Below are 22,639 nucleotides of genomic sequence, written 5' to 3' on the forward strand. Positions count from 1 at the left end.
CACAGAATTTCACCCAACACTCCTGTCTCCATGTCTGGCTCAGACAGGAGGTTTCCCATGTCCATCTCCAGCTCTCTCCATCCACAGCCCTCACTCTAACACAAAGCACTGACCAGAAATCACACATCGTGTGTAGTTTTAGGGTTCTCACCAAGAGACAGGCTTGTGATTCAGAGATGAAGTAGGACTGACATAGCCCAACAAAAATCCAGACCTGGAAGTTAACAAAGCAACACTGCTAAGGGAATTCACGACAGCCAAATGGAAAAGACACAACTTCCTCCTGCCTTGCCCTTCTCCAGTGCACCAGCCTTTGCTTTCCAGACAGCTCCCTTCTCCCTCACACACCTCTCCTGAGAGCACATCCAGCTCTCAGCAGCCTCAGCTTCCCTGGTTTTCCCTCCTCCCAAATCCACCTCTGAGGTCAGCTCGCTCCAGCTGTCAAAACAGCTCACGGGTCTCCGAGCACACAGGATGATTCCACTGACAACTAGGTCACATCACCCACCACCTGCAGGGAGCTGCTCAGCCAGACGTGGCTGCCACATTTGCCTCCAATTAGCCACAGGACCCCCAGCACTTGGGCACAGGAGGTGAGAGGGTGAACCTGCTGCAGCGTGATCAGCGATCCAGGGAGCACCAGAACAGTGACCTTGCAGGTTTAAAACAGCCCCAAGACACTGATGGACCTGGTTACTGGGCTGTGCAAAGACCTGTCCCCCCACTAGGAAAGGCACAGCTGAGCTGGCTTAGCTGGGATTAAATGTACAGTCTGCAATTAGTGGTACACCCAGCTCCTTCCAGCACTCACAGCCCCATCTGCTGGGAGTCCGGGTATGGAGAGCCCAGAAACCTGCTCTAGTCACAGGGAACCAGGCTCAAACCTGATCAAACCCACCCAATCCTAAAAATTCAGAGATGCAGAACTCACTCTCCTGTGGCTTTTTTTTTTTTTTTAGTGCATTCCTGGCCACAGAAAGACACACACTTCTGCCTCGCTGTTGGATGGCATTCAAGCAGCCCTTGCTCTAGGTGGAATTTTAACCCAGCTTCCCTGATGGAAAGCACAGAGAGGAAAATGTGGTTTGACTAGACTTGTTAAAAAAACTAGAAATACACCTCTCCCTTATTTTTAGCATCTGAGGGCTTTTTTCCCCTCTGCTGTTCAAAGAGCGAGAGACAGGCAGAAGAATCTAAAAAGCTGCCAGGAATTACAAGGTGAACAGGGAAAACCTGAAAAAGAGCAGTTCAACTAAATACACACATTTTCTGTAGAAATAGCAAAGTTCTCCTTAAATACAGCTCCCATTCAGAAATGGAGGGACACACCTGCAGCCCAAATCCTGCAAGTATTTCACAACTCCACTGCTCCCAGGTCACAGACAACAGAGCAAGAATTACTCCAGCCCACAGAAAGCAGTGGAGGCAGCTCTAGGAAGATCTCAGCTGAACAATAAAACTCTAATCTGGTGGAAGAATCCAGTTTAATTTTGCCTCCTGTCTTCCACCCTGAAATACAGATAATTTACAACAAATCTGGCTGCACTATAGATATTTTCACAGATCAGCTCCAGCCCATCACCACAAATTCTTGCACTGTGCTTTCCCCAAGACACACCAGTAAATATTAGCTCTTAAAAAACACAAACCAGTTTCTGAGCCCTAACAGCACATAGGTATTCTGTAATAAAACTTCTCTTAAACCTTAGTTTTGAGCCTATTAGTAGACCCAAAAATTAACAGTCCCTCTGTACGTGCTGTAATTTGCACTACCTCTACATTCTAAGCAAGTTCGATCAGCATTTTCTTAGCACAAGGAATGACCTGTAATTTAAAAAACCCTTCTGATATTGTCACCTATGACACAGCAAGGTCCAGAGGAAGTAAAATGCTCCTCCCTGGGTGAACAAATCCAGCAATCAGCACAGGTTAGAGAATCCAAAATAGTTACAGCTGCTTTAGTAATGCAGAGTTTCAACAGGCTTTAAAAGGAGTCTGAAGGTGTTTGAAGTTTTGTCATGCAGTCTGTTAAACCACATTTAAATCTTCACATGTGCTGATGAAGGTCAGGGTGGGAAGCACCTGTCACAAGACCACCACATCTGTGTCATCCCTTCCTCCAATGGCTGCAGGATGTAGGTGGCTCAGGACAATCCACAAAAAATGAACTTACAAGAACTATCCCTCAGACAAATGCAACTGAGTCCAAGGTTTCTGTATTGGGCTAAGCAGGACACTGGGAAACCACAGCCCTGTGGATATCCATGGGAATGTGGTTTTGGTGCTGCAGAGCCCCTGGGCTAAAGAACAGCCCCCAGGCACAGTCATCCACAGCCCCAGTATTCCTGGGAACTGCTCTCTCCTCATGTGGCTGAAAGGGACACTCCAACTGCTTCAACACTCCCTTTATAGCATAACTTTGCTCTTGGTCTCTCAGGAAAGACCAGCACAGACAACATCCAGAGAGCAGCACATCCAGCAGCCCCATCTCCTAAAACTGTTGCAGTTCTTCACTGTAAAATTACAAACAGTCCACAGCAAGGCCACCATTTACATTACTTTTAACAATAACAACAGCAAAACTAGAGAGAATTTGCACCCACCTTTTCTTCCAAGGACTTCCTGGGCAGCTCTGAAGAGCTTCTTGCCTTCCATGTCTGCTCCTTTCACAAGTTCTTGAGAACTGGTTAAGGGCTGCCAGTGCTACTCTTCATACAGCTGGGTGATAAGAGCCCCCAACAAGCCTTTATGGGCTGCAGCTGCAGATCTCCCTGCTCAGGGCTCAGCTTTTCCACTGTCACCAACTCACACCCAACAGCTCGCAAACCACAGGTTTGTGTTGTGCAAGATCCATGTTAAATACACTTTTAACACAAATCAGCCTCCTAGAGAAGAAATATTGCCTTTACTTAGTAAGAAACTGTTTCTTTAGGGTTTGCTAGGAAAAGGAGCTGTGAGATCCTAAAAAAAAGTAAAGGTATTAAAGGTATTGAAGTAAATTTAATGCATCTGCTACCTGTAAGTAAGTAGAACAAAGCTGTGTATCAACTCTAGGTAATTCTGTTCCAAGCCTTTACAGCATGAAGGAAACATCAAGGGAATACATCAGGTTTGGGACAAGGACATCCTATGGCAAAGGTTTGCCCTGGGTTTGAAGCCTGACAGGCAGCAGACCCAGGGTACTCCAGTCGCAGAAATCCCAGTTCCAGACTGGTAACATATTTATTGCAAAGCAAGGACAAGCAGAGCTGGGAGCCCAATGGATTGTCTGTTCAACTGGCCCCTGAAGTCAGAGATCACCACAACCAGGTGTTGATGTGTTTCCTGGCAACCTGACACAAAACTTTCCATCAAAGCCAAGCAGCAGCTCTGGGACAGCAGGGAGACAGTGCTCAGTGCTCAGGCAGCCCCAAATAAAAATACATCAAACCCCCATCAAGCTCCAAAGGAACAAGAGTACCACTGAACTGGCAGCTGCAAATATCAAATATCTGCAATGCTAATGGCACAGTCACATATCAAGGGTAATAGATCTTTATCCTTTGTTGTCCAAGCTCTTTTTTAATAAATCACAGAACCAGGAAGATGCAGGAAGTTTACAGATTGAGCTGCCCTCTTGGAATGGGAACTCTGGAGCTGCCAAAGCTCCTTCATAACATCCCAGTGTGCTGCAGTGCCTGCTCACAATCTGCAGTCACACTTGATAAAAAAATTTTCATACAGTACCTCCTGGCAGTGTCACTGTTCTTCCCATTATTAAAACACTTTAAAAATGTCTCTTAAGGCTTTTTCTTCTCTCCAGCTCTCATCCTCCAAAAGAAAGTCTGCTGATTTAAGGGAAAACAGTACTTCTTAAGGACACACCCAGCACTTGTTAATTCAAGTTCACTGCTTGGCTTTAAAGTCATTTCTTCCTCTTCTGCTTTAGATCTTTAGTCTTCTTAAATTTCTTCAGTTGCTTGGGTCCTCTCGCTGTTTCTAATTTTCTTTTCTTCTCACTGGGAAGTAGAAACAAAATCGCTGTTAAAAGTACACTAGACTGTATTTCAGCTGGGAAATTTTTTTTTGTAAAAGGGGGATGAGTATCTAATATAGAAATGTGTTTGGGAGAAAACACTTTCAATTTCTTGGGTCATTTAAACTCAGTGCTAGAAAAATCACAACCAAGAGACTGACTTAAGATTTTCTAGTGTCCTCAGAGTCTCTAACCCAAACTGAATCCCAAATGATATTGATTTTTAGCTCTTGTCATTGCTTTTCAAGCAGTGTGTCCTAAAGGCAATTCAAGTCAGGCATCTGGAATGTAGAGTGCCCAGAAAAAAAATTACCACTAATGGTTTTAGGCATACAATTTAGTTCCTGCACTGGATTCTGACTAGAGCAAAGGGGACAGAGCTCTGATCTTTATAAGCACTGGCAAGACTCTCTCATTCCTGGAAGGCTTCTGGAAACTCACAGCTTCCAGCATTCATGGGGAAAAAAAAAAAAAACCAAACAATCAAGAAAGGGTGGAATTGAGATCACATAATTACTTGAGCTGACAGGCACCCCAGGAAGGGGAAATAAGCAGACAGGCAAGTCTCAACTATAAATCCCCAAGGAAAAAATGAGGAAAGACTCCATGCTGGCAAGGCAGAAGAAAGAAGATGGATGAAAAGGAAGGAATTGCAGAAATGCAGATATTTTGCAGGCTTAAGCTCACATTTAAAAGAATTATTCTTTCCTGAATTTGCATTTTCTCCAGTGGCACCTCCACAGGCTCACATCCAGTGTTAGTTCCCAAAGCACACAGGACAGTCAGGTGGAAAGAGTGACCCAAGGGAGAAATAGGAGCAAGTTCTGAGTATGATCAGGATCAAGACTTAACCAGATCATCAGAAAAAAAGTCAGAATCAGCAAACAAGTTACACGAAGAGAGGACTAAGAGCAAGACAGAACCACTGGATACTAGAGCTCGCAGGGGCTCACACTTTAATTTCTCCAGGAAAACCGGGAATCTTTTAAGGATACTAAGATCAATTTATCTGCATTTAACTCCTAGGCTTCACTCTTTCGGGAAATGTTATAATAAAGGCAGCAGGAAAGACCAGAGAGATCTCTGGGGGTTATTGCAACTTCCTTAACCTTTTCACGCTGACGACGGAAGCGTTTTGTCCTGCTTTGCTCAGCACCTCGTTCCATTCTTCATCATCCCCCCGGATAATGTATCTAAGAGGGAAAGGTAAAGGAAAATTCAAGTCAAATTGTTAGCACAAAGTGAAAAAATAAGGTGATTCTGTCATCAGGCACACACAGTTCTGCAAACAAAGCCACCCAACCAGACCAGAACTGGGAAACACACACCAAGCCAGGCTCGCAGTGCCTGCATGGTACAGTTTGTCTGGATCAATCTGGGAAAAAATGAAGACCTACAGCTTTTCTTTTGAAAAGAGAAATTAAAACAATTGCCATTCAAATGAGCTCATGTTCTGTGGCCCTTGTCTGGGTGTTCAAGTACCCTGGAAATTATACAGAGATTTAACCGGGCAAAGCAATCATGGAGCAAAATGGAGTGGGTGCTCTCCATCTCAAATTCTTGGGAGATTTAGAATAGAGGAGGCTTTGTTCATACAAGGCTGAACAATGCTGGACAAAGCCTTTTCAAATCAGACAGCTCTGTCTCTTCTATTAGTTTTCTATAACCTGTGTTGAGAAGTGTTTAGAATAGATTTTTGTCTCTCTCTTCTCATGGATGAGAACAGAAATCTATTTCTGGGCGAGAAAAAAAAAAGGGAGCATGGTCCAAAATGACAAATAGGTATGTAACAATGCTAAGAAATGGAATTAAAACTTTTAAAACATTCTGGTTATATTATTTTCCTTGGGTGACTGACTTGCAAGTCACTTCAAATCACTTCCATTCTTATCCTTTCTTCAAACAAGACAAACGAAGATTCAAAGAATCTTTTTATTCCTTTTCTCCTAGCAGAGATCAATCTAAAGCCAAAACAGACAACTCTCCTGGGATGTCAGTAAACAGGATTTATAAGATAAAAAGTGGGAGGAGAGAGAGAAGGGAGAGAATCAGTGGCACGTGTAACTCCTCTTGGTCCAGAAAGAGAGAAATCTGCTGATACATTGAGTAAAAGAAGCTCTGGTTGGTTTTAGTTTGGGGAGGGGGGGTTGGTTGGTTTGTTTTGGGGTTTTTGGCTTTAGTTTGGTTTTGTTGTTGCTGTTAAAGAAGAGAATATTAAAATTAGCCAGGTACTATTTTCACTGGAGTTGCACACACAGGACAGCAGCCACCAGGATCTGGGTATCCCGGTTTGAGGAAAATAATGACTATTTCTAGGAGCACAGGAAACTGTAAAATTAGAAACAGTCCACAGCCGGGCAGCTTGTTTTATCAGTCCATATTTTACAACTAAATAACTTATATACGTGGAATATAAGATCAAGATCAAGGCTGACATAGAGTAAGAATAATTGATCATTTAAGTGACATGGGCACACAAGACCCCAAAAGTTTTCCTCAGCAGAGCAGCATATTCTTATGTCACCCAGGTAGGATTCTCTTACCCACTGCTAATTCTCATTTATTGATGGTTTGCAACTACAGCCTTGTGCACAAATCCCAGCAAGACACACTAGTGTCCTGGCATCCAATTGGATATCAGGGACTCATACAGATGAATTCTTACTGTGTAAGGTCCATTTCCTTCAGCTTCATCACTTCTTGCTTGTGTTTTTCTTGGAATTCCTTTGCAGCTTCCTCCTACAACAGGACAGCACAGCAGATGCAATAAGTCCGAAGTGCAATAGCAATGGGAGGAAAATGCCTTTCCCACTGAAAAAGGAATATATCCCTTCATAAACAAACACCAGATGATCCTGAAAAGCTTCTCTCTGTTATATAATTGCACTTTTACATTATTTCTTTACATATAATTGTAATTTTCTGTGAAAAATCCACATTGTAGCTTAACAAAGCATGACTCTACAAGCACATAATGCAAACCTGTCAGGTTTTAGCTACCAGGAAATGACAGACAGGATGTGGAATTCTTTCCATCCAAGAAAATTTAGATTACCATGCTTCTACACTCTAGGGAACTCCATGAAATGTTTACATATCTATCAAGAAGAAAGTTTGTAATTACCAAATCATCATTTAAAGATTTCAGCGTTGGCTCCATTACAACATCCTTTGTTGCTGCCATTTGCTCCTCCACGGCTTTTTCCTGGACTGTGTTGAACAGCTGAAAATGAAGTGACCCAACACAGAAGTGACCTGATGATGTTTCTTTAGGGTTACTGCTTTAAAATAAAGAAATGCTGTCTATCCCCATGAAACTCTTCTAACTTTGCAAATACAATCAGGCAGTTGTTTTTCCATCCTACTGAAATAAAAAGCCCAAGGGTGCTTCCTGAGGGCAGGATTATATACAGCTTTGATAAAAAGCATCAATCTACAATCAGTCAGCACTCAATGTCATTCACATAAATATAGACAACTCATAGTTTATTAAGCATCATTTATCACCTCTACAATGACAAATGTCAGGCCGCTACTGTATCTTGAACCTTAGAGAGAAAGGAAACCAGAAAACCACATCCAAAACTTTCCAGTTGTTTCACTGGACTTCAAGTCTACCTCTGCATAACACTGGAAAACATTCTTTTCCAAGAAAGGTTGAGATGCCACCAGTGCAGTGAACAGTGGTAAACAAATGGCTCAGGCTCAGCTGGCAACATGAATTTTATGCTCAGCACTTTTGTCAGAGCATTTCAACATTCAAAACCACAAAACAAGCACTGTTATTTGCGAAAACGCTATACAGTCAAGGAATGGTTTGGGTTGGAAGGGACCTTAAGGATCATCTAGTTCCAACCCCCCTGCCAAGGGAGTTTCGATTTATAAATCAAGGCCACAAATACCTGCTTTTTCTACTGGGATTTTCCCATCTTACAAAAAAGTGTACAGTCAATTACTGGGGACTTGTTTAAGATGCACAGTTCTGATTCAGCTTTCCATTAGTGCCATACTTTCTGTTAGTGTTGGAATTCCACTGTGGTCCAATAAAACCAAATCAAAGCTGTACCTGGACTACTTTGCGGATGATCCTGTTGAAGAGGCCCATCAACTGACTGCTGGGCAGTTCCACCTCCTTTTCCAGCTGGTCCAGAGATTTATGCTGGAGGCCAATCCCTAGAAAAAGGGCCTAAGGAAATGACATGTTATAGAAGCTTTAAGAGCAAATTCAAACACATATTCCCCACTACGGTCCCTGTGTTTTCCCAAGTCCTGGCTCTGTTCCAGCCATACCCACCGACTGTGCAGCAGAGAGGGAGATATCCCCCAGCTGGTTGAGGAAAAACATCCTGGCAATGGTAGGAACCATGTCCATGATGAGGTGATAGTCCACCATGTTGCGGGAGTACATCTCCAACCTCTTCAGGTCGTAGGGGATGAAAACCGATTCCAGCTCAGCACGGCTGATGGCTGAGGGGCACAGCAAAAACACAGCACAGGTGTTAAATAAAAACACAGCCCAGACTGTTCTTCAGAGCTACCCAGGATCTCAGTGTTTAACACTTTATTTTTCCTATTATTGAGAAAGGCCAAAAGCCACCCCACAGGTTCCCTTCCCAACACAATTCGGAATTCAGTAACACTGCTACCCAGGCTGGCTTGGTTAATCCAAGTCTTTTCAGGCAGACATACATCCATATGAAAAACATTGCAACTGTCAAAACAGACCAGTATATCGACTTAAATATGCCAGAGACTGAAGACAGTGAAGGTTGAGAAACACAGTTTGCCCAGTCTTTAACTACATACACTGGTTTTGCTGGTTCTCTTGTAGCAGCAACCAAAACTCTCTCACCAAAGAGACAACTAAAACCCACAAGACACAGATTACCAAGTTCTCTCCTCTGTTAAGGATACTGAGAAAGCAGAAACTTGCTTTTAAGCCAGAAGTGGGTGTTAGAAGTACCTTGCCTGGCCCCTTTTGTTAGAGTGCTTGCTTTTGGAAAGAGCATCACATTCCAATTGCCAAATTCCTGATGACAATGCTCTTCCTAAGAAGCAAGTTGCTCTGCCTGCTGCTGTTCAAGGCTTCTGTTTTAGTTCCATACTGGATCTAGCAGGTGTCAGTCTCCATCTGTGCTCTGTCATGCATTTAGCTGTCACAGTCAGGAGCCCTCTAATTTAATGTTGCTTAAATCTTAGATCAAAAAATGCAAGGGGGGAAAAAACACCCCACAAAAAACCCAGCAAAAACCCCATCACTACCTGTTTTCAGTGGCAAAAAATGCTGTTTTAACTTTTAATTAGAAACAGAAGCATTTTTCTGGATCATAGGAACACTGTGACCCAGGGTACTCACGTGGTTGTGGCTGCTGTTTGATATTTTTGTTCTGCAGAATATTCAATGCCAACGAGGGAGAGAATGTGCTGAACTGGTAGGAAAGCAGGGAAAGGAACCGCCTCCTAAAATCTACAGCACAGGACGATACAATAAATTACCTCTGTGGACCTCTACGATAAATATCCCAGGGAATTCTTCTGGAGTTAGGTCAAAGTTACCTTTCCAGAAGGCAGTAAGCCAAGGCTCCTGTTCAGAGTCCTCTTCATTCAGCATCTTCAGCATGATGCAGGAATGCTCCCCAGTCAGGTCATTCTAATAAATAAGATACAATTCTATGATTCTGTGATGTATTTCCCACCATCCCCATGAACCTTTTGCACTCTGTGCTCAACTGAGGAAGGCAAATATCTTCTTAATCAGCAACAACAACAAGCATATCAACTGGTACTGATCACCACTATCTAATGGAAAACCTATGAACTGCTAGAATTTGGTAAATCTCAGTTATTTTAACAATAACCCACATTAATTTTAATTAATAATTAAAAAGCTGCACCTCTGCTCTGAATTTTAAAGTGAAAACTACTTAAGAGTCCCACATTCACAATCCTAAAAACTTTACTCCTTTAGTTAACTAGACAGGCCTAAAGAACAAAAATGAACATAAACCAAACCCTAAAAGTAGCCTCAGAAAACATTCCTGCCCCAATCACATCTCACAGAAGGTAATGGAAAGATGCCCAGGGACTTCAGTAGGGCTGGATTTTCACTCAGAAACAGTGTGGTACTTACTGGTGTCTGCCTCAAATAAACTGGCACAAATCCAGCACGTTTCCAAAACCTGGGAAAAGAGGAAACACTCCGAGAATTATAGAGCTGTTGATTGTACAGTAATACAATCAACTTGTGGTTAAATGCAATTTATCTACTGTATAAGGACAACTAGTGAGTCTCTGAAACATCCCACCAACTAGTGAAAATGAACACTGAAAGCAGTAACAACCACCTAACTGAGGTTCTACCTCAAACAAGTGAAAAATGATGACTGCAATACCAAAAAAATCAACAAACTTTCAAAGACAGACATGATATCAGTTATTGTATTTCACATGCTCCCAGGGCCTCCTTTAAAAACAGGCAGATGGGGTTTGGACCAATAATACTGTTCCAAAATGTGGAATACGTAAAAATTTTCTTAAGAAAGGATGTTCTTTAATGTTTGATATTTCAAAGCCTAATCGACGAGAAGGGAGACTTTAATGACACACTTAACATCTATCAAACTCCTAAGGGATTTTATATAAAACTATGTGGTAAGATGGAGCTAAAACTTGAGAAATATTAATAAATTATTTACTGCTGGAGTAACTCAGCTTCTCCACGGTAAGAAAAGCAAGAAGCAGCTGCAGTTGCTGGTGAAAAGCATTTACATTAGTCAGGAAACAAACAACTAACTTTGAAGTCAGCAGGTCACAGGAATTAGTGTTTAACTTCTCCCTACTTATTACAGGCTGTTCTTATATCTATAGCCTGGAAAAACTGAGCAGTTAAAGCTCATTATCTGTTTAGAAGGGTCACAGAGGCAACCAAGAAGGGAATGGGTTTGCCCTCAGAAGGAGTCTGAGGAAAAACTACCTGGAATGATGCACTTAGGATCAGTTCTATTGTACATCACAGAAAGGTCTTACAGGAGAAGTTGGCTTGGAGCTGTTCCAGTTTCAGAAACTGAGGTAAAGAGAATATCCAAGGGCTAAAACATCTGCATCTATATAATATACATTATTATATTTGTGATTACATAGTTGTATTTTTGCATTGGATGTAATTAAGAAATAGAACAAAGTCTTACTTAAGCAATCTCGGTGTCAGGCCATAAGACACACCGAGATAGTCCAGGTTCTCAGCCTGTCTCTCACTCAGTTTGAGAAGCAAAGGAGGCAAATCTTTGCGAGGTGTCACAACCTCTTCTAACAAACCAACAGTCTGAAAAAGAAAGTGGAAATAGGTTAGCAGCAATCCTCACAGAAACCTGCAAATTAAAGCTCTTATTCTGTATAAAAATTAAATGTCCTCCTTACAGAGAGGAATCATTATGGAGACTTACAGTGAAAACTACACATCTTAGCACAACAGAAAATAAAAAATGTACTAAGTTCCATACCTCACTGCTTACAGTTGCAATTTCTTTTGGCTTTTGAATTGTTTCTTCCTCCAAACATGGGAATTTGCCTTCATAGTACATCTGCAGCAAGGTCAGAGCTCTGCTGCCATAGCCCATCTGTGGAGCAGGAACAAACAACAACGTAAGCAAAAACATGGCTCTAGTTTTTAAGACAGAGCAACAACATTCTCCCCTCAAAACCCATTAACAATCAGTGCAGACAACACTCAGTCACTGCAAAATGTATTTTGTTTTTTGCTGTTTCGCAGCTCCATGGAGAAGGACATGACAGAAAAGTACTTTACCCCCTGATAATCTGGGTGAACCGCAATGCGAACAACGCGCCCGCCGGAGAGGCCCCCGAAATCCGGATCTTGGAACTACACAAAGACAAAAAAGTCAGTTTAAAGAACACAGATGGGTACTCTGGGAATAAGAAATAGTGCTGAAAGTATATTTGGGGTGAGGACACCGTCAAATTACTCACCTGCTCTGAAATGGTCCAGGGAATAAGATCACCAGAGGCTTTCTTTCCCCTCGAGAGGCTGTTCATGATGGACTGGCGGGAGATCTCTCCCTCCAAGCACACCTGCCAGGGAAGGCAAAAACCATTTAACAGAGAAAAAATGTCTTCTCCTACAGCCACTCAACTACATAAGAATCCAAGTTTATACTCAGATGCTCTCTCACCTGAACAACAGCAAGTACTTCTGGTAGTGAATTCTGGGTTGGTGGAACGGGTGGCAAAAGGCAAAAAAGATGGTGGGCAGGTGCATCAGAGAGCATCTGGAGGTCATTGGGCGAGTTCTGGGGGGTAAAGATATCAGAGAGTTGAAAAAATATTCAAAGAATCATTGACTATCCTGAGTTGGAAGGGACTCACAAGGATCATCGAGTCCAGTTCCTGGTCCCGCACAGGACAACCCCAAGAATCACATCATGTGTCTGAGAGTGTTGTCCAAATGCTTATTCCATGAGAAGGGCTTCAAAGTCCAGTGTAATGCTAGCAGCTGACTTCTAAACAATCTTCTGTTTTCTGAATTTAGGAATATTAAGAAACTTGGAAGTAGTACAATGCTGATGGATGGGGAAGATCCCAGGCCAGCTCATGGCTGTCACACTATCAGACAGCATCTGCTTTTCTCAAGTGAAACCTCTTGCTCTAATATGTATGAAGCTGAATTTTCTATTTTTATACAGCTCCTTGCCTCTTTAATTACCAAATCTTAATTTTTGTTTTAAGCCTCAGATTTTTAATACTCAGTACTTCAGTACTTATGGACTTCACCCCTCACATTTACTAGTCACCCATGGTCTTGAAACCTTGAGATGCATTATTCCTCTTTTCAGTAGTACAGCGGTGCTACTCTTTTGGTTAACTTGAGGCTCCTAGAACACAGTAAAAAGAACTGCAAAAGAGGTTCATCACTGACAAGCTTCTAGACTCATCTAGAATTTAGCCTCCAGAATTTCTCAAGACAAAAATATTCCAGTAAATCCAGTATGTTCAGCCAAGACCAAAGCAGAGATCTTGGAGAAAGGATACAGCAAGAAGCAACAGAAGCTGTTCAGAAATCTCAGTGAAAACAATTAGGTCGGCATAACAAGCACTGCTCCCCCCACAAAATTCCCCAGCTGAAATTTTGATAGAAGCAGCACAAACTCTACCTTGTAGTGCGAAGCCACATAGAGGGCCATCAGTCTCTGCAGAAAAACTTCTGATGCTCTGTGGTAACAAAAGAGTGTGTCTCTATTTACATAGTATCTAAGCACAGGGGTTAAGGAAACAACCTCCTTGGGAACAGGGAAAAAGCTTCTCGGTTTATTTTCAACATTGGGGCTACATGCTGGCCTGTGCTTTTTATCTACAAGAATGAATGACATTGGGCAGTGTTTGTAGCTTTCACACCTTTCATCTGTAAAGCCAAAGCTTTTATAACTCCAATAAGGACTTCCCTTCATGCAACCCTTTCTTAGGATTGTCTCTGGAGTAAAACTGGAGTTGGGTAATGTCCTGGTAAAATACACACCACCAGTGCCATAAGGCAGTGGTAAGAGCTTAACTCCAGAAGTGTGGTCTTAATAAAAAGATGATATGCTAAAATTATCACATTAGCCAGAGAACCAACTATTAATGAGCTTAAAAAAGCCTCCTTCACCAGAAAGCAATATATTTTGGTCAGGGCACAACATCTGAATAAGGATACAGGTCACATGTCTCGGGCAGTGGGCAGCCAGAGATGATCCTGGTGATGTTGAGACAGTCCAAACACAGCAGGTCATTGAGCCACTTCTCAACCGGGTCCCCAGGGGCGTATCTGATGGACTCGTGGAGGGAGACCTCGTGTAAGGTACGGGCTGCAAACAGATGGCAGAGAACATGTAGTGTTGGAAGTTACAGCTGGCAAAGAATCCAGTAAGATCCGTGTCCTTTGAAGGGCTCCCAGATTAGAAAATGATTAATCACCTAGCTTTCATCTCTTGAAAGCTTTTCATCTGAAAATCATGAGGGGAAAAACAGAGGAGAGTTCCTGTATTTTCTGCTTCCCTCCAGCTGCAAAGCACATGGATACATGGGATACCCACAGGGCCACACGGCACAGCCCAGAACTGTCCTACCTGAGGTGAGCTTGGCCGTGGCTGTGGATTTGTTCTCCGCTGTCATGGTCACCTGGGTCTGGGCACTCTGCTGGCGAAGCTGCTGGATGAGCTTCAGCGACAGAGAGCGACCTGTGCCCTCATACCTGGAAAGCAGGACACAGAATTCTGAAGCAAAGAACCAAAGAGCAATCCTGATTCACAGGGAAGCTCCAGCATGGACCTAGACTGCCACCCAGAGCCATGTGCTGCTTTGGGGACTGTCAGGGCCCCAACCATCTGTGAGAATCGCTGCCTTTTGATGTTCTTGAGAGTGCAGGACCCTGGTAACTTTATAAGCCTTGCCAAAGTGGAAGGAAAATGTCCTTCTTCCCTCTCTAACTGCAGAATCCTGCTTATATATTTGCTCCTTGTAGCAGAGCAGAAGTGCAAGTCCACAGTGGAAGCAGCAAGTACTGACTCGTTATTGTACCAGTATGTAATAAAACAAGTACTGTAGATAATAATCCACTGTCACAACTGCTTCCCCAGGCACACAGTTGCTGCTCAAACCTTACCCATTGATTGTAGAGGCCATGAAAACCAGGTAAGGGCCCAGCAGGTTTTTCACCAGGGGTAGAGGAATGGCAGCAGCTTCATCAATCACCACCAGTTCAGCCTGCCCCAGTTTCATGGAGTCAGCAGGGTGTATGTACTGCAAGGAAAGAGAAGACACTGTCACTGCCAACAGCAGCATTCCCTCTCCTGGAATTAGGGAAACGTCAGAGTTGGTAAAGTTGGAGCCCTGAAAAGCTGTTTGTTGTCCTTGTTCCCCACAGCCACCAAGCCAGAGACTGAGACATGAAAAAAATCCAGTCAGGACAGGGTTTATGCTACCCTAGTAAAGACTGGGTCTTTTATTTAGCACATTTCCACACAAATTTATCTGCAGAGATGATGAAAATAGAGGAAATCTAATCACTAAAAACATATGCTTTTCCTTCACTGTTCCTTTCACCCTTCTTTGCTTTTATTTCAGCTCCCACAAGGGAGCTTTGTAATCTACAAGTTATTCCCAGAAAGAAAGAAGGTATTTTGTGAAAGTCACTCATCCAAAGGTTTTGCCTTAAAGCAAAATCCTTTAGAACAGTTACACAATCACAGAAAATGAACATGCTTAAAATCAAAACAATTACAGTGTTGGAAAAACCAACGGTTAGGAATAAAAAGTAGGAAGGCAAGAGATCAGTTACCTGGATGGTCTGTCTGTGCTCCTTGAACACATTCACTCTGACTACTGCCTTGTTAAACTCTGGATTTAAAGACTGAACAATCTCATAGTCCAGATGTTCCTGAAAGAAAACACTGTTAAAGCCAAGATCTAAGAAAAATATCATTTACCATCATCATCAAAATAAGCTCACTAAGAGGACACTGTTCTTTCACATTCTAGTTAAAAATTCTTATAAAAGGTTCAGAGGCCTGAGAATTGAGAAATTATTTACTAATGTTATCAACTGCTTCACAGAGAAACTGATTTACTCCACTTAGAGAAGGAAACATAACTTCCCTATAATTCATTTTTTGCAGAACATTACAAAAAAAGCTGGTAGCAAAAATAAGTAAAACAATCACAGATGAGATGCAAAACTTACTAAACAGGAACACTATGAAAGTATTGTAAAATAGTCTGCTCCCCTTACCTGATACTGTAGTGCATCAAAGCCTTTAAATATGAACTCAAAAAGAGTGTGAAGGTTATCAGGGCTTGGAGACGTGACAAAGATATTGGAGTAACTGCAGAGAAAAATAAAACAAGAGTTTAACTATTTTCCCAACAAATTTTAAATACAGATACTAAATAGGATGTTTTCTTTATCTTTTTCTTTATGAGAGGTTGATTTTACCTAATAACCAAAATAAAGCAGATTTCTGTAGACAATCATCTCAATTTATGTGCGATTATTTTGAGTTTTGAAGACTGTGATTTTCTTATTACTATAAAATATAAAAACTTGAACAACAGTGTACACAGCAATCAAAACATAAAGGAATAAAACTGAGAGATTTAGGACTGGAGATTACAAATATATTCAGATCCTGTCATCTTTTTTTTTCAGTTAATGGACGCAGATAAAGCCTGGGAGATTGAAGGGGGATCACTTACCCAAAAGCTACTGCTCCAGCAATAGCCAGGCCCAAAGCTGCAGATTTGCCACGTCCCCTGGCTGCTGTTAAAGCCACAGTGCTGCGGAGGGTCTTCTCAGAAATGGCTTCGATAAATTTCAGAACTGCTTTTGCCTGAGGATTATAAAAAATAAGAGCAAACAGAAGTCAGCTGTGTTTAAATTGCATTACTTGGAATTAAATTGCATAACTGGTTTACTGGCACTAATGGCAATTACTGTCACATTACTGTGACCTGTCAAGCACAGAGTATTTTGGATTTAAGCCCCACACCCACCTGATCCAGGGTTTTACAGCCATCCACCAGAACCCCCACGGGCTGGGTGTCCTGCAAACTCTCCTTCAGCTCCCTCAGCTCCAAGTCCTGTGGCCGGAGTCTGTCTTCCTACAAGCACAGGATTGACCAGAACAGGATGAGTAAAGGACATTTCAGCACAATTATACCTCTGTGAGGTCTTCTGTGAGGTAGAAAAAGAGATATGAAAGAATATGTTACCACAAGAAAAATATAATCCCTAGAAACACAAAAATTTCTATGGACAGACGGATATTTAACAGTTCAATTTTCAGGCATCTTCAGGAGAATGGTTACATAGAGAGATGTATCCTGGCTTCCCCAAGCTTGCAGGAAAAAAGGAAAGGATTTTTTAGTAGATGTTAAGAAGAAGAGACTAAGCAAAAAATTTCTCAAGAATTTAATTAACTTTTCAGTCTTCAGGCTGTACCAAAACTGTATGATCTTTGTTATACTTGTGCATATTGCCATGTAGGGGGAAAAACTATTGCAGCAGCAATAGATCATTTTTCAAACCACTATCATGATTTTCAAAGCCAAACAATAAACCTGGACACAAACAGAGTCAAATTTAGATGGGAATGAATTCTGATTTTCCTTATTGTCACTCAAAATTCAAAAGGCACTACTTTACCCATCCCACAGATAAGCATTTGTGCTTCTGTCAGTATTGTTCTAATGATAAAGGAGAATTGTTTTGTTTTGTTTTTTAAAATTAGTGGCCTATTAAAATGTTTTTACATCTCTGACAGAGTCCACGTTGGTATTTCTTGTGCCACATGACACAGTTCAAAAGGTAAAAGTTTTCTGTTTAAAACTGGTTCCATTTTACTATAGTTTTACACCTGAAAACGATAAAAGGATACACTTCCAACAATGCAAGTATGTGTGGATTATATTCTGGGAATGTTTCCCAAGATTCAGAAATTCAGAATTCAGAAATTGAAACTACCAGTTTCCAGTTGCATCTTAAGCTTGTAATGTACTTATTTCCAAAGTATTTTCACACTCTCCAACTGTCAAAAGGTCTTTTTATTTGTCTCATCCCAACTGTCCATCAGCCTGAAATTTCTATGTACTTCTGAAACAGCAATCACAATTAAGCCTCACCTCACATGGAAAACAGCAACACAAGAAAATCAATAAATATGGGAAAGCACCAAAAAAACCACAAAAAAACCTCAAAAAACCAACCAACCAACCAAAAAAGCTGTGACAATAAAAAAAACAAGAAGGAAAGAATATATATCTCCCAGTGCTCCACCCACACCGGGTGTCATTTTTGCAGAACATTCTACTTCCTCTCTGCAAACCCATTATATTTGATATAAATCAGGGTGAAAGGAAAAATTCTTCCTCTTTAAATCTTAAACATATCGTGGGCCAGCTCAAGACTGATTTGTCCCAAGGGGAAGGGGTGACATCCCTCACTGACCTGGGACTGTGGAGGGACAGGAGTGATGTTTGCAACGTGACTGGAGATGGGCAGGATGTTCAGCTGGTCATCAATCACCAGGCAGTTCTTGCAGGAGGCCAGAGACAGGATGAACCTGAGCAGGAAAGCAAAGGCAGCGCAGTAAAAACTCCACTTTTTGGTAATTGTTTCAAACTCTTTTCTAAACAAAGACAATTACAGGTCCTTAGAGCTGAGCTCCAAGTGCACCAAAGCAGCCAAAAAACCCTGTTCCAGTGCAAACCTATAAGATGCTTTCCTATTAGGAATACATGATGTTCCTCACGCTTCTCTGGGCCAGATAGCCCACACCCTTTCCACTCTCAGTAACTCACCTCTCATTAAACCTTCCCACTACATCCTGGTGTGCCTCTGTTCTGTATCGAGAGTGAACATCCTGAAACAGAGAGAAGACATCCCTCTGGAGAAGGAACAGCACTGACAGTGACATCTGCAAGACTACGACTCATGGTATAATCCATCTTTTCCACTCTTGTGGATCATAGCCTCCCTTTCCATCCACAGCACGCCCCAGACAGAATCCTGATTTCCTGTTTGCTGTGACACACCCACATTTTCCAAATACTTGTTAAAAATGTACTTTTACTACCAATACTTTTATTTATTCTGGCCTGACTTAAAGGTCAGCTCTGCCAGAATTTATCAAACACCTTGGGGATGCAAAAAAACAACATTCTATCACTTTAATTCACCCACTGCTTAGTAACAGAAACAGCTCCTGCTCTAGGTGTAAGTATACTCAGTGTGAATATAATTCCTATCTGGAAATACATAGTAGTTGTGGAGCTGATCTCACCAAGCAACAGGTCACAAAACACTCAAAAGACCTGTTTTTTTTAACTTAAGTTGCTGATACATGGGCAGATAGAATAAATACTTTTCAAAACTATTGTGGAACTAAAGAACACAGTTACATTTGTGAATGGCAGGTGTTTCTTCCTTGCAATTCCTTCCTTCCCAGCAGCATTTCAAGGCAGAAATGCCTGAGCATAAGACATTCAGTCAGAGGTGACTGAAAGACCATAAAGGGAGATCAGAGCCCATAATAAAAGCAATAAACAACCACTTGGCATCATCACAATGCAAAGAAAACAGACATATCATGTAGAACGTGCCATGGTCATTGTGTACAGCTGCTTCAGGGAGTTCATTGTTCTCAGGAGAATCACCACAATTCCACCACCTTCCACCGTTTCAACAGTTCTGGCCAACAGGTTTGGAGTCAGGGCTTCAAAATCCTAGGGAATAAATAACATTTCAAAGTTGCCTGGAGTTCATCAATCCTACTGGAAGGCAGAGAAAGCCTAAAAATATTATTTAATTCACACTTAACATTTGCATTAACAAATGTCCTGTTAAAACTTTTACCACCAAGGTCACCTCACCCTCACAGAACTTGTAAAATTGGAGTAACAAAGCAACAAATACTATTCCTGCAAAATTTAAATTAATCAATACCAGAGCAATGTCCTTTTTGAGTCCAAAGTTGAAGTCCTTACCTGAAGGACACACATTCCAAAGGTGTTCCCAAGAATCTTGTGGGTTTCATTGTAGTAACAGTAGCGAATGTTTGTGGCTGCTATGAACAGCTCAAAGGGATCATCATCCTTTATGTTTAAAGTGCCACTCTTAATCTTCTTCTGGAGTTGCCTCATCCTCTTCTTCCTGTGGCTGGAGGACCAAATCACAAAGAAGTTTTCTTGGAAAAAGGTTAAGTTCAAGTCCCACTGGAAGTCAGAGCCCAGTCCTGAATATAACTGAGGTTAAAAAGGTGAGGGACAGATTGGTCCAGGGCAACAGATTAAAGTTAGAGCTACAGAAAGAAATCAGAGGTACCAAGTGCTGGTGCCAAGTGTATTATGGAAGCCAAATTTAGTTTTGGATAAGTAAACACACGAGGTTTCTCTTACCTGCTGAAGCCCAGCTCCTTTTTGTAACACCACAGGACGGAGGGCCTGGCCTTCACCGTGGCTTTGGACAGCATGTGATGCAGGATCACCACCTGTCAGAAACAGAAACGCTCATGAACAAAATCAAAGAGCAAAATATCTGTCCATATTTTATTTTATAGCTATGTTTTCCACTGTGCAAAACAAGGATCCTGTGATGTGTTGGGAAGATGACCTTCCTTTTCACACAGTCCTGTGTGTCTGTGCCTTCTCCAGGGCTGCATGACATTGATTTATGCCCAGTTTTCCTTAGCTCTCTTTGGCAGAACTGCTAAAAACTGCTCTGACAGAAGGAGATTATTACAGGCTAAATACAGGTCCTAGTATTTGTATCTTACAATGGATTTTCCACAGAATATTTTAGTATTTCAGTGAAAACAGTGAACACCACCAGACTTGGGATATGCCCTGACAGACCTTACCCATCCACCTTACCAGTAAATTAATGACAACTTTCTTGTACTGCCACCTGATCAGCTCCTTATTTTCCAAGTTTTTTTGTAACTAAGTTACAAATCCCCTGGAGAATGTGGCACTTGGGGACGTGGGTTGGTGGTGGGCACAGCAGTGCTGAGGGAATGGTTGGACTCAGTGACCTTAGAGATCTTTTCCAGCCTGAACAATTTTATGATTCTATGACCTGACTTATCCTAAAACATCACGGGTTTGCCGTGCTGTTCTTCCCTCTCCCCCATGAAAAACACAAGCCTAGTCTCCGAAATGAAGCGAGTTCGGCAATCACTTTCTTCCACACAATGCTACCAAGTGGGTTCATCTGCAAGACCATTGAGTACATAAAGCACGTTTTGAGCCCAAAACCATCGCGTCTCACGGCAGAGCTGAGACAGGGAAGAAAGCTCCAGCCGGCCAGAAAATGAAAGATACTCTCCCCCAGCTTAAAGTAAATAAATGAATAAACAAACAAACAAACAAATAAATTAATACGATTTACCTGTCCTGGCTCCTGCTGGTCAGAAAATTAAATATACCTTCCCCCAGTTTAAAGTAAATAAATAAATAAATAGATCAGATTTGCCTGTCCTGGGTTTTATTGGATGCTCATGAGCTTTCTCAGACCGATGTCTAAGGGCAGGGTCTCTAAAACCCGTTTCTAACCCCCGCGCGTGATGCTGGCGGGTTTAACCCCCGCTGCAGGAGGGAGAAGCCTGTGCCGGGGGATTAGGGAACCCCCGGTTCGGTATCACGCCCCACCCTCCCGGTAACTCCGGGGTAGCGTTACCTGGTCCTTGCCGCGGTCTCCCACCACCACGAACAGGCTGCGCTGCCGCTCGGCCACGCCGTTCTCGATGAGCACGCGGATGCGGTTGTCCACCTTTCGGCGCTGCATGGCTGCGGGACTCCCTGAGCCTCCCCCGGCTCCCGATCCCGATCCCGGTTTCGCTCCCGCTCCCGGCGCTCCCAACGCACCACGTGGGAGCCACGTGTGGCAGAGCGCGGGCGCCGCGCGCCGCGGGAGGACCCCGGGGCTGCCCGCGCCGTTCGCCTGCGCCGCACACCCACACAAACATCTCTATTTCTTTTTTAAAGTATAATAATTTAAGGTAATTTTCCACACGGGAAAGCCGCAGCGGAGTTGAGGAAGCACACACACTGGAACTACGCGCACCCCCGTGGCCAACCGGCTCCCAACAGCCCTCACAAACATAGACCAGCCCTCACCTCTCACAGCTATTTTTGGTTTATTTCGGTGGGGTTTGTGTTACTCGCTGTAAAAAGGGGATGAAACCAAACTCCAGCCGCAATGGCAACACCCATTTTATTTTTTAAATCTCTTGTTCTACAGGAATCTTGCTTGCAAACCCCAAAGACCATGTTCCTCTGATTTTATAAAGATATTTCTTTTCCACCCACTACAGTCCTACGTGAGCCAGACACTGAGTCTGGGTGGCCTTTGGGACTGCAGAGAGGAAAACCAAAAAATATACATAAAAGGGCATCTGGACACAGTTTTCCCATGGAAACATGACCACAGAAAACAAAACACACATACAGAAACTAATAAACCTTTAGGATACATAATTATCTGATACCAAACCATGAAACCCCCAAAAATGTTATTTTGCTCCTCAATAAATCTAGGTAGAGCTTATAACACTTAAGCTCTACTGTTTAATAAAACCATCTCATTAGTTTTACAGTTTTCTATATAAAATCCCAAATTGCAAAACTGTGGAGCTTCAATGAAAAAACGATCAACCTGACTTGAAATTTCAGCGAGTTTTCAGAAACATGACATTGATTCCCAAACTGACAGTAAAACTATTCCTAACCTTTCAATACCAAAGTTGAGCCAAGCTATTTGCATAGATATATTTATTCTTAGCTTTTAATACTGCCAAAATTTGGTTTTTAACTCAAACATTTGAACAATGAAGCATTTAAAACCAGGTAACATCATAGGAAAATTTTGTTTAATAACACTGGATGTATTTTGGGGATACTTGTTTTAAAATATAACAAAAATATGATAAAACTACTGAATTAATCATAATAAAGGCTTAGAATAGTAATTTTTTTAGGTGAACCCAGACAGACCCTGTCACTGAGACAAAATCACCAATGAAGTGTAGCAAGACAATTCCTGAACGTATAGGTACGAAATATTTGCTTGAAAGGACATAA

General features: G+C 42.1%; 1 protein-coding gene across 2 annotated transcripts; it reads right to left on the minus strand.

Moving 5' to 3' along the window:
* Positions 1–2,980: 2,980 nt before the first annotated feature.
* On the minus strand, positions 2,981–21,431 carry NAT10 (N-acetyltransferase 10). 2 transcript variants are annotated; one of them, XM_064657110.1, is made up of 28 exons: positions 21,237–21,424; positions 19,958–20,049; positions 19,547–19,718; positions 19,163–19,285; positions 18,362–18,423; positions 18,009–18,123; positions 16,556–16,663; positions 16,259–16,392; positions 15,795–15,888; positions 15,345–15,443; positions 14,670–14,806; positions 14,134–14,258; positions 13,722–13,872; positions 13,183–13,279; positions 12,205–12,321; positions 12,002–12,103; positions 11,820–11,894; positions 11,515–11,631; positions 11,203–11,336; positions 10,146–10,194; positions 9,572–9,665; positions 9,372–9,482; positions 8,310–8,482; positions 8,082–8,201; positions 7,140–7,238; positions 6,681–6,754; positions 5,125–5,208; positions 2,981–3,998 (listed from the first exon to the last, which is right to left on the minus strand). In XM_064657110.1, the coding sequence occupies exons 1-28, from the start codon at positions 21,342–21,344 to the stop codon at positions 3,905–3,907; spliced, it is 3,060 nt and encodes a 1,019-aa protein (XP_064513180.1). In that variant the 5' UTR covers positions 21,345–21,424; the 3' UTR covers positions 2,981–3,904. The 2 variants fall into 2 exon arrangements, with proteins under 2 accessions (XP_064513180.1, XP_064513181.1); XM_064657111.1 differs by lacking the exon at positions 5,125–5,208 and having other exon boundaries at positions 21,237–21,431.
* Positions 21,432–22,639: the final 1,208 nt, after the last annotated feature.

This window comes from Pseudopipra pipra, chromosome 6, assembly GCF_036250125.1.
Source record: "Pseudopipra pipra isolate bDixPip1 chromosome 6, bDixPip1.hap1, whole genome shotgun sequence".
Taxonomy (NCBI): Eukaryota; Metazoa; Chordata; class Aves; order Passeriformes; family Pipridae; genus Pseudopipra; species Pseudopipra pipra.

What these genes read in the sequence shown, in the direction of transcription:
- NAT10 (XM_064657110.1), bottom strand. Translation starts at nt 21,344, where the DNA reads ATGCAGCGCCGAAAGGTGGACAACCGCATCCGCGTGCTCATCGAGAAC. An exon ending in CTGCCCGAGACATGTGACCT is followed by an intron (nt 13,280 to 13,721) that starts GTATCCTTATTC and finishes CCCTGTGCTTAG; the next exon opens with ATACTATGTAAATAGAGACA. An exon ending in GCTTACTGCCTTCTGGAAAG is followed by an intron (nt 9,483 to 9,571) that starts GTAACTTTGACC and finishes CCTGTGCTGTAG; the next exon opens with ATTTTAGGAGGCGGTTCCTT.